The following is a 13,530-nucleotide window of genomic DNA, read 5'->3' as shown; positions in this document are numbered from 1 at the left end:
CCCCTAATGCTAGAAAGTTCATTTTCTTCTTCCCTTTTTCACAGATGAGGAGCTGAGGTTTGGGGTATACGTGACTTCCTCATGGTCATAGAGCCAGGGGGCGACCCCAGATTCAGGCCCTGTCTTGTGTGATTCCAGAGTTCACACACCTTCCCACTGCCCTCAAGACAGTGGGGCACTGCAGAAAGAGAGCTCCAGAGGCAAGGGGGACCTGCAGCCTCAGGAGGCTCCGGATGTGCCCCTCCACCAGCATGGTGCCCACAGAGGGCATTCCAGGGGTGCCCACTGAAGAAGGTAAACTATATTTCAGGAGGGAGAAAGGAGCTACTTTAGCACTTAATAGCTAAACAAGTGCTCTTCCCACCCCACCCCATATGTGCCTCCATCTGGAATCCCACCCGTCCCTGGAGGCCCTGCCACAGTCGCTCCATCCACAGTCTCCCCCGCTGGGAATCTGCCTGGTTTCCTGGGAAGAAACTGCCCCTTCACCCATAGCCTCAGCTTCTTCACTTGCAATTCAGTGAAGTCCAGCCCCTGAATATCTAATAAACTCAATCGATACTGAATCAGACTGGGCATTCTGTTTTAGGTAAAGAAGACCTTAATAAACCCAAGATAACACTTTAAAAAAAAAAAAAACTGAGTGGGAATTCCCATTGTGGCTCAGGGGAAATAACAACCCACCTAGTATCCATGAGGATTCAGGTTCAATTCCTGGCGTCGCTCAGTGGGCTAAGGATCCAGCATTGCTGTGAGCCGAGGTGTAGGTCACAGACATGGCTTGGATCCTGCATTGCTGTGGCTGTGGCGTAGACCCGAAGCTGTAGCTCCAGTTCGACCCCTAGCCTGGGAACCTCCATATGCTGCACTTGCAACTAAAAAAAAAAAAAACAAAAAAAACTGAGTTATCTTTTCTGGGGCTGAGCACCCCTTCAGTGAACTTGACTGATGTCTCAAATCACAATAATCAAGACTCCAAAGTACCAAAGGCTTTATCTTTAGAGGCCTTCATGGACTTTCCTCTCCCCTCATCCCTACCTTCCCAGTGCCGCCTTGTAACCAAGGCAAAAACTCAGACAGTTTCCAAGAGAGAAGAGAAACCCAGGCCCGGTGCAACAAAAGCAAGAAGGATTTCGGCTTGACCTGAGGAAGAACTTCCTGACAGGGAAAGTGATTACGCACTGGAATGAGCTGGTGAGGAATCAAAAGGGGTCACTGGATGCCCCAGCTCTGCCTGGCACTCCTAAGTCCCCAGCTTGGTGCACTCAGCCCAGGCGTGGAAACCGCAGGTGACTCAGGGAATCTTAAGTGGCCGTTGCTAGGTTACAAGCTTCCTCAATGTGCTTTCAGCGTATGGACTAAAGGATGTCACCTGGCTGGGAGGAAGAGCCGAGGGGGGAAGGCATGGGGGAGATGGAGAGAAGCCAGGACTTCCAGAACAAGCAATTAGGCCATGGCCTGGAAGGCATCCTCTTCTTAGTACTTTTCCAAGAGTCTGAGTCCCTAGATCCCATGGTCCTCATTGAGGGGGATGCTTGCAGGACATGAACATGAGTTGAATTTTTAAAAATTATTTTATTTTCTTTTATTATTTGCTTTTTAGGGCCTCACCCACGGCACATGGAGGTTCCCAAGCTAGGGGTCCAATCAGAGATGTAACCACTGGCCTACGCCACAGCCACAGCAATGCTGGATCCTTAACCCACTGAGCAAGGCCAGGGATCGATCCTGCATCCTCATGGATGCTAGTGGGATTTGTTTCTGCTGAGCTACGACAGGATCTCCTGAACATGAGTTTAGAATGGGGCTGATTCTGGGGCTGTTTTCCAGTCCTTCCCCAGCTATGCTACCTGGCACAGACAGTCTGGCAATGGGGAGAGGGTAGTTACTAGAGTCCTTTGAGCATCTGGGCTCCTGCCTTCTCTGTTATTGGACAGAAAGCCAGGTGAGAGCAGCGAAGCTTGGTGTCCTTGATGATGCGCAATTCTTTCATTTGTGATGTAATTGTAATGAAGTGAAAGAGCATCAGATTTGGAATTCACAAACTAGACTCACCCTGAATGGCTCACATGGTCATAAGTCAGTTACTTCATTTCACTAGGTCTCAGAGTCTCCATCTGTAAGAAGTGAGTATTAATACCTGGATGGCAACCTTTCTTAGGATTTTTGGTTGCCGGGGGCGGGGTGGTGGTGGTGGTGGTGGTGGTGGTGCAGTTTGGCCATGCCTACAGTGTGCAGAAATTCTCTGGTCAGGGATCCAACACTAGTCACAGCAGTGACAATGCTGAGTCCTTAACCACTAGGCCACAAGGGAACTCCCTTTACGGTTATTTTTAAGACTGGGAAAGTGAATATGCCAGGGCTTAATTTAGCTTGAGTTATGCAGAAATAAAGTATTATGGAACTTTTTATACCTGCTTATTGAGTTGTGTGAGCTGGGGTGGGGGTGGGGAGCACAAGAAGCCTTACCTCACTGTGCCACAGTGGAAACTCCCAGCATGTTTTTGTTTTTGTTTTTGTTTTTAATATTTTTTCCACTGGCTGTTTCTCAAGTAACTTCAACTTTAAGTAATCAGTAAGCCATCATGGTATATCTTAGGCCAGTCTTCTCTGAGTCCCAACACAGCCTACAACTATGAAGATTCTAGAGGTATTTCTTTGCAAGTACAAAGAATTCAAATTAAAAAAAAAAAAAAGGTGGAGGAGTTCCTGCTGTGGCACAATGGATTAAGAATCTGAATGATGTGGCTTGGTTCACTGCAGAGGTGTGGGTTTGATCCCCAGTCTGGCACAGTGGGTTAAAGGATCCAGCATTGCCACACCTGTGGCATAGTTTGCAGTAGTGGTTTGGATTCAATCCCTGGCCCAGGGAACTTCCATATGCCATGGGTGTGACCATAAGAAGAAGAAAAAAAAAAAAAACCACAGTGGAATTTCTTAGCCAAGAATTCAAGATGTTAAAATGAGCCTATTGTGAGCTGTGACTTTTGTTTCTCACAGGAAGTCATTTCTAAGTGAGGGGCAAAATATTTTCACTTGTTCTCACTTTTCTTTTTTCTTGGTTGACAGTAGTTGTAGTAGTAATAGTATTAATAGCAACTTACCAGGACCTTGCTATGTGTCACCATGTGTCAGAAGCTGAACTGAATATTTTGCAAATATCATCTCATTTAATCTTCACAAAAATCTACAAGGATATATCTATATTATGGAATGCTACTCAGAAAAAAAAAAAAAAAGGGTGAAACAGGAGTTCCTGTCGTGGTGCAGGCAGAAACAAATCCAACTAGGAACCATGAGGTGGCAGGTTTGATCCCTGGCCTCACTCAGTGGGTTAAGGATCCCTTGTTGCCGCCGTGAGCTGTGGTATAGGTCACAGATGCGGCTCGGATCCTGCGTTGCTGTGGCTATGGCATTGGCCAGCCACTGCAGCTCCGATTAGACCCCTACCCTGGAAACCTCCATATGCTCCAGGAGCAGCCCCAAAAAGAAAAAAAAGAGTGAAACATGCAATGACTTGGATGAATCTCCACGGAATTATGCTGGGAGCAAAGAAAAAGCCAATCCCAAAAGGTTGCATAAAGATTATATTTATATAACACTCTTACACTCTTGAAGTGACAAAATTATGGAGAACAGATTAGTAGTTGCCAAGGAGGAGAGGGAAGGCATGGGTATAAAAAGGCAACACCTACACCTGAAATTAACACAATGTTGTTAATCAACTATACTTCGATCTTTTAAAAAAGCCAACATGAAAGGTTCTTGTGGTGATGGAAATACTCTGTATCTTGACTCATCAACTTCCATATCCTGGTTAGGATATTATTGTACTATACCTTTTGCAAGATGCTACTGCTGAGGAAAACTGGGTTAAAAGATGTTATTTCTTACAACTGCATGTGAATCCACAGTTTATCTCAAAATACAAGGTTTAACCTAAATAAAATAGGGAAACTTGGGCTCAGAGCAGTTAAATCATTTCAGAGTCAGAGTTCAAACCCAAGTCTGTTAGCCTCCCAAGCCAGAGTGTTTCAAGACTTGGCTCTATTCAAGGGAACCAGGTAGGAGGCCCCCAGGTGCCTGAAGTTCATCACACCAAGGGGTTGACAGGTGTCCTGGGCACTTTGTTACTGGGGACAACTGCCCTCATAAGGCCATTAGAGAATGGCTTAAAAGAATTATTTGGCAAGCCCTGTGGGTTGGTGCTGAGAACCAAGATGTGATGACCTGGTTTCCCCTTCCTGAGGTGTGTGAAGAGGGGTGATGTGGGAGGGACCACCCCCGCATTTGTCTTTACATGTTTGTGTCTCTGGCTGTGTCCACGTCACTGGGCATTTGTCAGTTTCCCCGGCTATGACTATTTCCCGGTGGAGGGAGAGAGGATGTGTGAGTTAAGGCATATGTGCGCAGGTCGGGGTGTACCTGCTGTTTGGATGCACCTGTGTCAGGTCTGCGCGTGTCACACCCACATCACTTGTTTCTAGCAGGTTAAACCATTTGATAATACCTCTCCAAAGCAAAGCCGACTACTGAGCCAGCCTGTCACGAACTGGGTCTTGTGTACTGTAGATAAACTGGGTAATTGGACTCTCCGCCTCCTCATCCAAAACAAACACTCACAAACCGCCCACCCCCACACTGGAGGGAGTCTGGTCCCTGTCATGTGGGTACTTGGCTCTAGTGCCCCGCTTTCCCTGAACGGTAGATAAGGTGAGCGTCTCCCGCCGGCCCTTTCCCTCCCCCGCGGGCTGGGTGCCAGCCAAGGCTTATGTAAAGAGGTCACGGCTCGCTCGGCCGCGGGGTGCACGCGGATTCCTGCACAGGTGGAGCAGGCTCGCCGGCCTCCCCTTACCCCACCCCCTGGCCGCAGCTCGGTTTCTCCTTCCCGCTGCTCATTTATTCTCCTCATCTGCATGTGTGACGGCGGCGATCGGACTGGGGAAGGACAGAGCGCCCTCTCCTCCGCTCCCCGCGCCGCTCTCGGGTAATGCGCTGCCTGCGCCTTGCCGCCGCGCTCCTCCGGCCTGGCTGTGTAAGTGGCGCGGGGGCGGGGACGGGGGATCGCCGGGAGCAGAGGCTGGGGGAGGCAGGCGTCGCGCAGAAAGGTGTTAACTCCTTGTTTCGCCGGGAAGCAGCCGGACCTCCCAATCCCGGACGCCCCCGGCCCCCCCTCGCTCCGCGGGTTTCCGCGAGCTGGGGAGCGGCGAGCGGCCAGCGGCGAGAGGCTGGGGACAAAGCGGAGCGGGCGTGATGCCGCCGCGGGGTGGCGCTCTCGCCGCCTCGTCTTCCCTTGAAAGTTGGCCGGGGGCTGGGAGCCGGCGCGCCCGCCCGCGCCAGGAGGCCAGGGCGCGTGGCCCCGGCTGCCCTTGATTCGCCCCCCATTCCTCCCGCAGGGCCGCGCGCGGACGCCGCCGGACCGCTGAGTCTAGAGGGACGGTGAAGCGCTGGCCGGCGTCGGGGCCCTTGCCGGGGGTCGGGCGGGAGCCGGCGGACGGGAGCGAGATGGAGGAGGCGAGAGGGGGCGCGGAGTAACTGGCGGATCCCCAGCCTCGCACCTCTCCCGGCCCCCTGGCGCTCCGCGGGGCCACGGCGGGCGGGGCCCTCGGGGCTGCCATGGAGGTGCCTAACGTCAAGGACTTCCAGTGGAAGCGCCTGGCGCCACTGCCCAGCCGCCGGGTCTACTGCTCCCTGCTGGAAACCGGGGGGCAGGTCTATGCCATCGGGGGATGTGACGACAACGGCGTCCCCATGGATTGCTTTGAGGTCTACTCCCCCGAGGCCGACCAGTGGACCGCCCTGCCCCCCCTGCCCACGGCCCGAGCCGGGGTGGCCGTCACCGCCCTGGGGAAGCGGATCATGGTGATCGGGGGTGTGGGCACCAGTCAGCTGCCCCTGAAGGTCGTGGAGATGTACAACATCGATGAGGGCAAGTGGAAGAAGAGGAGCATGCTGCGTGAGGCCGCCATGGGCATTTCGGTCACGGCCAAAGGCGAGTGGGGTCAGGGCTGAGGGCGGGCGGAGAGAGGGAGTGGGGGGTCCGTGGGGAAAGGGATGGAAGCCAACACTGCGTTGGAGGCCGCTGTCATATTCCTGGTACCGTTCGATCCTTATAGTGGACACTAAAACTAGAGACCCGCTGGCTTTATTTGACAGAAGGGAAAACTGAGACTTCAACAAGTGAAGTGTCAAGTAAATCCTTATTATGCCAGAGCTCCACTCCTCACACCCCCAGGCCGGTCCCAGCAAGCTGGGCAGGCGGGGCCAGAGGGGAGAGCCCGAGGGTTAGTGCAGTGTCTCTGTAGATATCCATCCCTTCCCACAGTGCCACGCAGGTGCCACCACCTCCAGACACATGTTTGGGGTTCTGGGAATGTTCGTGCCATCCTCATACCATCACCAGGCCCCACTGGAAGGACGTAGGGACCTGATTCCAGGACCTTCTCCCTCCCCACCATCTGTTTCCTAACGTCAAAGATACTGATGAGTGGAGACCCGAGGGTTGTGCTCCTGGGCCATCTTACTCAGGTTCACTGAGTTCTCGGATCATGCCTGTGCTGACCATGTGGTTTTGTGATTCCCATTTCACTTTCTCCAAGGCCATCCTTTCCTCCTTTCCAGGCATAGTACAGCCCAGACCATTGAGGGGGCTCTGAAAGCTCTTTTGCTAAAACACGCAAAGTTTCATGGGAAATGGTCCAACAGGAGTTAGGAGACCCCAAGTTCAGATCAGACAGGCTTAGTGGGAGGCAGCCTTCCCTCCTTCTCTGGACAAACCATTTCAGCTGCCTGTTGGGTCGACTGCAGATCACAAACCAGTATTTCTTGAGCATCTGCTCTGTCCCTGGCACGGTTCTAGGTCTCAGGGAGCAAGGAAAGAGGCAGAAGATCTGACCCCTGCCTTTAGGAGCCCAGGTCTGACCACTGAAGGTGACCAGAGAGAAACTCTAATTCAGAATGGCTCAGGGCAGAATGGTCAATAGGGCCTCCCAAACACACAGTAACAAAGATGGTCAGCAGGGAGGCTCATGGAGAGATAGAAAAGGAAAAGGTAATCTTTATCCCCAGGCCTCAATCATTGGTGCTGAAAGACGAAAAACGAACACTCATTGAGTCCTTGCCATATGTGCTTTATATATATTAACCCCTTTGACCCTCACAACCTGTCCGATGACTTAAGTGCTACCCTCATTTTAGAGAGAAGCAGTGTGAGGCCTACAGAGGTTAAATAACTCACCTGTGGTTACCCGGCTAGCAGGTGATGGTCGAGTCTGTGCTCTTAACTGTGGCATTGAATGAGTTCAACTGTTAGTTTACTAAGAATTGACATGCCTGTCTGCTGGGCTTTATACCAGATGTTGAGACCACCAATTAACAAATTCTCGAGGACTTAACCATCTAGTGAAAGGCACCAATAAAGATGATTTCAATAATGCATGGCAAGTAGGATGACGCAGGTGCCACGGGAGGTACTGAGCTGCTGCTCTTGGCCCAGCCTTGGAGCTCAGGGACACCCAGGTGACTCCAAAAGGATGATAAGAATCAAGTGCAGACGTGCTCGTCTGGGGGTGGATGGGAAGGTTCCAGCTGGAGGCGTGCAGGTAGACACCGGAATGGCAGAGGCAGAGTTTGTGTAAGGCAAATTTCTCATTAGTGGGCCCCATCTCCCAGCCACAGGCTAGGGCTAGGATCTTTTTTTTTTTTTTTTTTTTTGCTTTTTGCCATTTCTAGGGCCACTCCCGCGGCATATGGAGGTTCCCAGGCTAGGGGTCGAATTGGAGCTGTAGCCGCTGGCCTACACCAGAGCCACAGCAACACAGGATCCCAGCCGTGTCTTCGACCTACACCACAGCTCACGGCAACACCGGATCCTTAACCCACTGAGCAAGGCCAGGGATTGAACCCACAACCTCATGGTTCTTAGTCAGATTTGCTAACCACTGCACCATGATGGGAACTCCATAAGGCTGGAATTTTTTTTTTTTTTTCTCTCTCTCTCTTTCTCTTTAGTAAGATTGGAAAGTAGAAAGAAGCAGTCCTTAACCCTGAAAAATAAAGGCCCCTTAGAGCCAGAAGCGGTAAGGACTGGCCATGAGGAGACAGACTCCTGGGCAGGAGTGGATCCCTGGGAAAAAAAGGGCCCTGGGGGTAGGGCTGTGTCCTTAAGAGGCTGAATGAGATATCAGGGTGAGGCCCCGGGAAACGTGGACACCTTACCCATCCTTTCTGGTGCTATGTGTCATCAGCAGCCAAGAGCAGTAGAGAATGGGAGGGGACTCGATTCTCTTCTCAGAGTCCCCAGCTCACCGCCTGGGCAGGGTTTCTTCAAATTTTCTCTCCTCCATTCACCCCTAACCCTGTCCCATTCAGTGTGTGATGCCTCCTGGAGCCCACACGCTTTCCAGTCTGCAAAAAAAAGATGGCCCTCCCCTACGCAGACACAGAAAGAAACAGCAGCAGTCCGGCATCCCGCAAGGCCCATGACAGCAGGGCTGACCTTATTTCTAAAGGCTCCTGCTGGGTCTAGAGAGCTCTATACTCCGGGAGTGCCTGGGGAACAGGCCATGACTGGAGGGCATCGGAGGAATGCCCCTCCTCCTTGGCATCTCCTCTGGCTGCCCGGGAAGGGAGAACAAGGGACGAGGCACAGAACAACCCTTTGCACAAGGCCTGCAAAGGGTTGTCTGGGCCTAGACTGCACCACAGTTTACCTCTGTGCAAGGCTTAGTATTTCGGGCTTAACCAAGAGCCGGACACCAAGCAAGGCTAAGGCATGTAGCCCTGACATGGGTTCAAGAAGACCCAGGCTTGGAGTTCCCATTGTAGTTCAATGGTAATGAACCCGACTAGTATCCATGAGGATGTGGGATCGATCCATCCCTGGCCTCGCTCAGTGGGTTAAGGATCCGACGTTGCCATGGGCTGCGGTATAGGTCGCAGAGAGAGCTCGGATTCGGTGTTGCTGTGGCTGTGGCATAGGCCGGCAGCTGCAGTTCCAATTCGATCCGTAGCTGGTGCAGCACTAAAAAAAATAATAAAAATAAAAAAAGGAAGATCCAGCTGAACCATGGCGGGAACTTTTAATGGTGCCACCAACCTATTCTCTGGCAGAGCCGTGGTTGGGAACCTGGCCTGGCTTCGGTGCTGGTGTTCAAGGGGTTAACAGAGCCCGGCCACCACAGGGCATGAGGACGATGGGCCTCTCTCATGGCGTCTGTTGTGTGGCCTTTCTCCTTAGATTATCGCGTGTACGCGGCAGGCGGGATGGGCCTAGACCTCCGTCCACACAACCACCTCCAACACTATGACATGCTCAAGGACATGTGGGTGTCTCTGGCCCCCATGCCCACCCCAAGATATGCTGCCACCTCCTTCCTCCGAGGTTCCAAGATCTATGTGCTGGGTAAGGCAGGTTCTGTGTCCTATGTCTGTCCCTCCTTCCCTCCTCTGGGTCACTTCCTCTGGGAAGCAGGGCCTGTGTGCTGCGCATCTCCTGGGCCCCGGGGGTTAATCGCACTGCCCCATCCCTCAGGGAGCTTTTCGTCTGGTCCAATGACAGTAAGACGGGGAACACCCAGCCCTGTCCCCCGAGACTTACTCACCCTGCTCTGGCCTCCAGGCGGACGACAGTCCAAGTACGCAGTCAATGCCTTCGAGGTCTTTGACATCGAGACTCGCTCCTGGACCAAGTTCCCCAATATTCCCTGTAAGCGGGCCTTCTCCAGCTTCGTGACCCTGGATGACCGCTTGTACAGCCTGGGTGGCCTGCGGCAGGGTCGGCTCTACCGACAACCCAAGTTCCTCCGGACGATAGACGTGTTTGACATGGAACAGGGTAAGCTGGGTACCAGCCCGTGGCTGCCCCCCTCCCTTCTGGCTGAATCCGCCACCTTACCTGCACCCCATCCATCAGGCCCGCTTACCCAGAGGGGTGAGCCTTTCAGAAGTCTGCAAACCCCCCTCTATTCAGAGCTGCCCTTGGGATCAAATTCTCTCATCTGTACAACCCTTTGGTTGGCTGCTTGTTTTTACCAGAGCCTTTTCCACCTGTTGTCTTGTCTTCTGAGATCCAGGCAGGGCCGGGTGAGAGAGGGCTTTCTCTTGCTTTCTATTTATGGAGAAAGGGGAGGGTCCCTGACTCCCACAGTCTCTGCCTCTAGTCACCCTCCTCTCCGGCTGAGAGTCTGTGCGAACAGAGGCAGAACAAGGTGATTTGTTACGAGATTATGATTCCTTGGGCAGCAGGCAGCATGCAAGAGGGTAGGGTGTCATTTCTAATGGCAGGAGCCATGGGATATGCCCTGAGCACAAAGGGCAGATGGAGCGGAGATGCTGCCCAGGCCAAGAGCTGTGTGGGTGTCCTGTGTCTTTGGTGGGGGGTGGGTGGTCACAATCTCATTCTCTCTGTGAATCTCCTGCCATCATCCATGGCCTCTAGGGGGTTGGCTGAAGATGGAGCGCTCGTTCTTCCTCAAGAAGCGACGGGCAGACTTTGTGGCCGGCTCTGTGAGTGGACGGGTCATCGTGGCTGGAGGCCTTGGTAAGGGTAGAGCTTCCGGGCCAGCACTGTGGTCCTGGGGCTCGGTGGGTTCTTGGCATGCTGCAGGAGCAGGAGAAGATGCTGGCTCCTTCCTGCCACTGCCTACTGCTTTATTCCATAGTCTTCAAAGCACCCTGTTCCTCCCAGCTGGATGTCATGTCTCTGTGTATAGGCCTCACATGGGGTCTGGCGGTCCTTTCATACAAGGGAAACTGAGGCCCAGAAAGCAGAAGGGACATACCGACAACAAGGTGACACAGGCTGGCTGAGCACAGGTCCCTGGGGCCCTATCCAGGAATGACTGGAGGTACAAGTGTAGCAGGGATGGGCCCTGCTCTTCTTTTGCTGACTCATCTCTTCTCCCTGGATAGCCAGTTCTGTCGTGGAGTAGGAGAGCCATCTGACCAAATCAGTGATTCTAATGAATTCAGGATTTGCTGTATAAAAACCCTCCCAAAGCTTAAGGTATTGTGAAGGCAGGAATATCAACAGAGGAGAAACAGATGGGCAGCCAGGCTTCCAGGCACCCAGTGTTTACTCAGTGTGGATAGACCTCTCCACACACACTTTTTTTTTTTTATGGCATCACTGGGGGCACATGGAGGTTCCCAGGCTAGGGGTCAAATTGGAACTGCACCTGCTGACCTACCCCACAGCCACAGCCACAGCGATGCCAGATCCTTAGCCCGCTGAGTGAGGCCAGGGATCGAACCCTCCTCTGCATGGATACTATTTGGGTTCACTTCCCCTGAGTCACAGTGGGAACCCCAGATGTCACCCTCCCCACTTTACCCACACAAGAAAGGAGCTTGATGAGAACTACACCATGTGAGCTGTCCTTGTAGTAAAAGGCAGACGAGAGACAGCAGTGTCTAGAAACTCCTGGTAAAAGCAGGTGGTGGGGAAAGAAAGCTTACTCTGGAAGAGATGAAAAGATAGAGAAGGCAGGAAGGGCACAGGGACTGTTTGACCGAAGGTGGGGAAGGAGCAGGTCTGCAGCCAAGGGAAGTCAGGGTTGCTTGGCTTCTGCTTGTGGTCCCAAAGGGAGGGAGGGAGAGAGACTGCCGATTCGATTCGGATTGGTGGCTGGACTCCTTTGTAAGGTCTGGTTCCCGTGGCTCTTTCAGGGAACCAACCCACTGTCCTGGAGACGGCAGAGGCGTTCCACCCAGGGAAGAACAAGTGGGAGGTCCTCCCTGCCATGCCCACGCCCCGCTGTGCCTGCTCCAGCATCGTCATCAAGAACTGCCTCCTGGCCGTGGGGGGCGTCAACCAGGGTCTGAGCGACGCCGTGGAAGCCCTGTGTGTCTCTGACTCTTAGCTGGCCCTGGACCCAGAGCCTGTGGCCTGGACCAGATCACCCACTCTTGGCGAGAGCAATGGTCTCATCAAAGCAGTTTGGGGCTGCTTCTCAGGATGCCAGCTCCTGACAGCAGCCTGTGGGGTCAGTCGTTGGGGCTCTAAGTGACCTCTCCCCCCTCCAAAGCCTAGCGATCCCAGAAAACTGTAAGAGGTCTGGATGAGTCTGCCAACGCCACCCCCACCCCCACCGTCCCCCATTGGCGCTCATGTGACCTCTGGGGAGAGTCCTCACTCTCAGGCAGAGAAATGTACAGGAGGATCTGCTACCTCCCCTCCTGTGGGTTCACCTCTCCCCATCTCCAGGATAGGGGGAGGCAGGGCTGTCTGACCCAGAGGACAGCTGCTTGTAGCTGTCTCCCTCCCACCCCCGCCAGCTCTGCACTCATCTGAGGGTCTCCTGGATGGAAAATGGAGAAGGGCTGCAGGGGTCCCAGACCCCTCTTCTTTCCCTTGGTCTCCATCCCTTCTCCCTTAGGTGGCCATCTGTGGGCCTGCCCTGGACCTCAACTACTCAGCAAGCATTGGCCCTGGAGCTAGAGGTGGCTGACTTGGAAGGGAAGCCAGATTCCTGAGGACTGGTCCTGGTCAGCAGCCTGGGCCAGGAAGGACCCGTGCCTCTCGGGGCCCTGATGGGAGTGAGACGATGAGGAAGGCGCAGACCCCCAGCCCAGGGTCTGCTCCCCACCCTGCTCCTCATTCCATTTCTCCTTTGGTCACCCCTCTCCACCAGAAGCCTGGCCCTTTGTCACCGATGGTCCCAGAGTGTTTCTTTGTGAAACCTTCTCATTTACACTGTGGCATCAAAATCCATGAAGGATGGATTCATTGCACTCTGGTTAACAGCAGCAGCACAATGATTAAAACCTCTATTCCTATCTTCTCTGCACCCTGGTGCAGGGGTGGGAGTGGATGGTGTCTGGATGTGTGGCGCGGACCCCATGAAACCATCCCTCTGCCATCCTCGGGCTAAACGGGGCCCCAAGGGACCACTTGTTCTATGCTCTTCCCTCTGAGGAGGTCCCTTCCTGACCAGTCCTCTCATTTCCTCACTCACTCTTTTTCCATCTCTCCCAAACGTGGCTGCTCCACGAGTGTGTTGAGAAAAGGGAGCACCATTAACCGACTTCTTCATCGCCTTGTGTTTCTAGCCTCCGTTCATTCAGCTCCAGCTCATTTCTGCTTTGCCCAAAGTAGAAAGGGAATTGCTCACTCATGGAAAACCGCGAGGGACGGGCCTTCTCTTAGCTGGCACAGCACCTCTTTCTGATTCCCAGTTATTTTTCAAAAGCTGTGCTAACCCTGGGGATACAAAGAGGAAAAACAAAAACCAAAACCTGCCCTGGAGGGGCTGTGGGGGTCAGATAACACTCAGCAGGCAGTGGTATCATTATTTCTCATGAGGCAGGGACAGTGGCAGAACACCTGTCCCGCTCGGAGGGATTAGAGGGAGGCTCCTGGAGGAGGTGACACCTCCCCTGAATCTTCTGGGACAAGGGGTACGGGGGGTTTCCCTCTTTCTCTGGGTTCCTGGTCTTTCTTTACTGAGGCACTGGAGGACACTGCCACCTGCTGGCCCTGCCTTTCCTTCCAACACTGGTATCCTGTGGCCACGGGTGCCCCCTGGTGGG

The 13,530-nt window shown here is 53.4% G+C and overlaps 1 protein-coding gene across 2 annotated transcripts; it reads left to right on the top strand.

The window, feature by feature from the left end:
* Nucleotides 1-4,778: 4,778 nt before the first annotated feature.
* On the top strand, nt 4,779-12,777 carry KLHDC8A (kelch domain containing 8A). Of its 2 annotated transcripts, XM_047753781.1 has the most exons (6): nt 4,779-5,035; nt 5,397-5,992; nt 9,239-9,403; nt 9,620-9,835; nt 10,439-10,540; nt 11,668-12,777. In XM_047753781.1, the coding sequence occupies exons 2-6, from the start codon at nt 5,617-5,619 to the stop codon at nt 11,859-11,861; spliced, it is 1,053 nt and encodes a 350-aa protein (XP_047609737.1). In that variant the 5' UTR covers nt 4,779-5,035; nt 5,397-5,616; the 3' UTR covers nt 11,862-12,777. The 2 variants fall into 2 exon arrangements, with proteins under 2 accessions (XP_047609737.1, XP_047609738.1); XM_047753782.1 differs by lacking the exon at nt 4,779-5,035 and having other exon boundaries at nt 5,330-5,992.
* Nucleotides 12,778-13,530: the final 753 nt, after the last annotated feature.

The sequence above is a fragment of the Phacochoerus africanus genome, chromosome 11 (assembly GCF_016906955.1).
Source record: "Phacochoerus africanus isolate WHEZ1 chromosome 11, ROS_Pafr_v1, whole genome shotgun sequence".
Classification (NCBI taxonomy): Eukaryota; Metazoa; Chordata; class Mammalia; order Artiodactyla; family Suidae; genus Phacochoerus; species Phacochoerus africanus.
The sequence above is the reverse complement of the archived record's forward strand: the minus strand, read 5'-3'. Positions and strand labels throughout refer to the sequence as shown.

Excerpts from the sequence above, each read along its gene's own strand:
- KLHDC8A (XM_047753781.1), top strand. The coding sequence starts at position 5,617 with ATGGAGGTGCCTAACGTCAAGGACTTCCAGTGGAAGCGCCTGGCGCCA. Across the intron at positions 9,404-9,619 it reads TTCCAAGATCTATGTGCTGG|GCGGACGACAGTCCAAGTAC; the intron begins GTAAGGCAGGTT and ends TCTGGCCTCCAG. Across the intron at positions 10,541-11,667 it reads CATCGTGGCTGGAGGCCTTG|GGAACCAACCCACTGTCCTG; the intron begins GTAAGGGTAGAG and ends TGGCTCTTTCAG.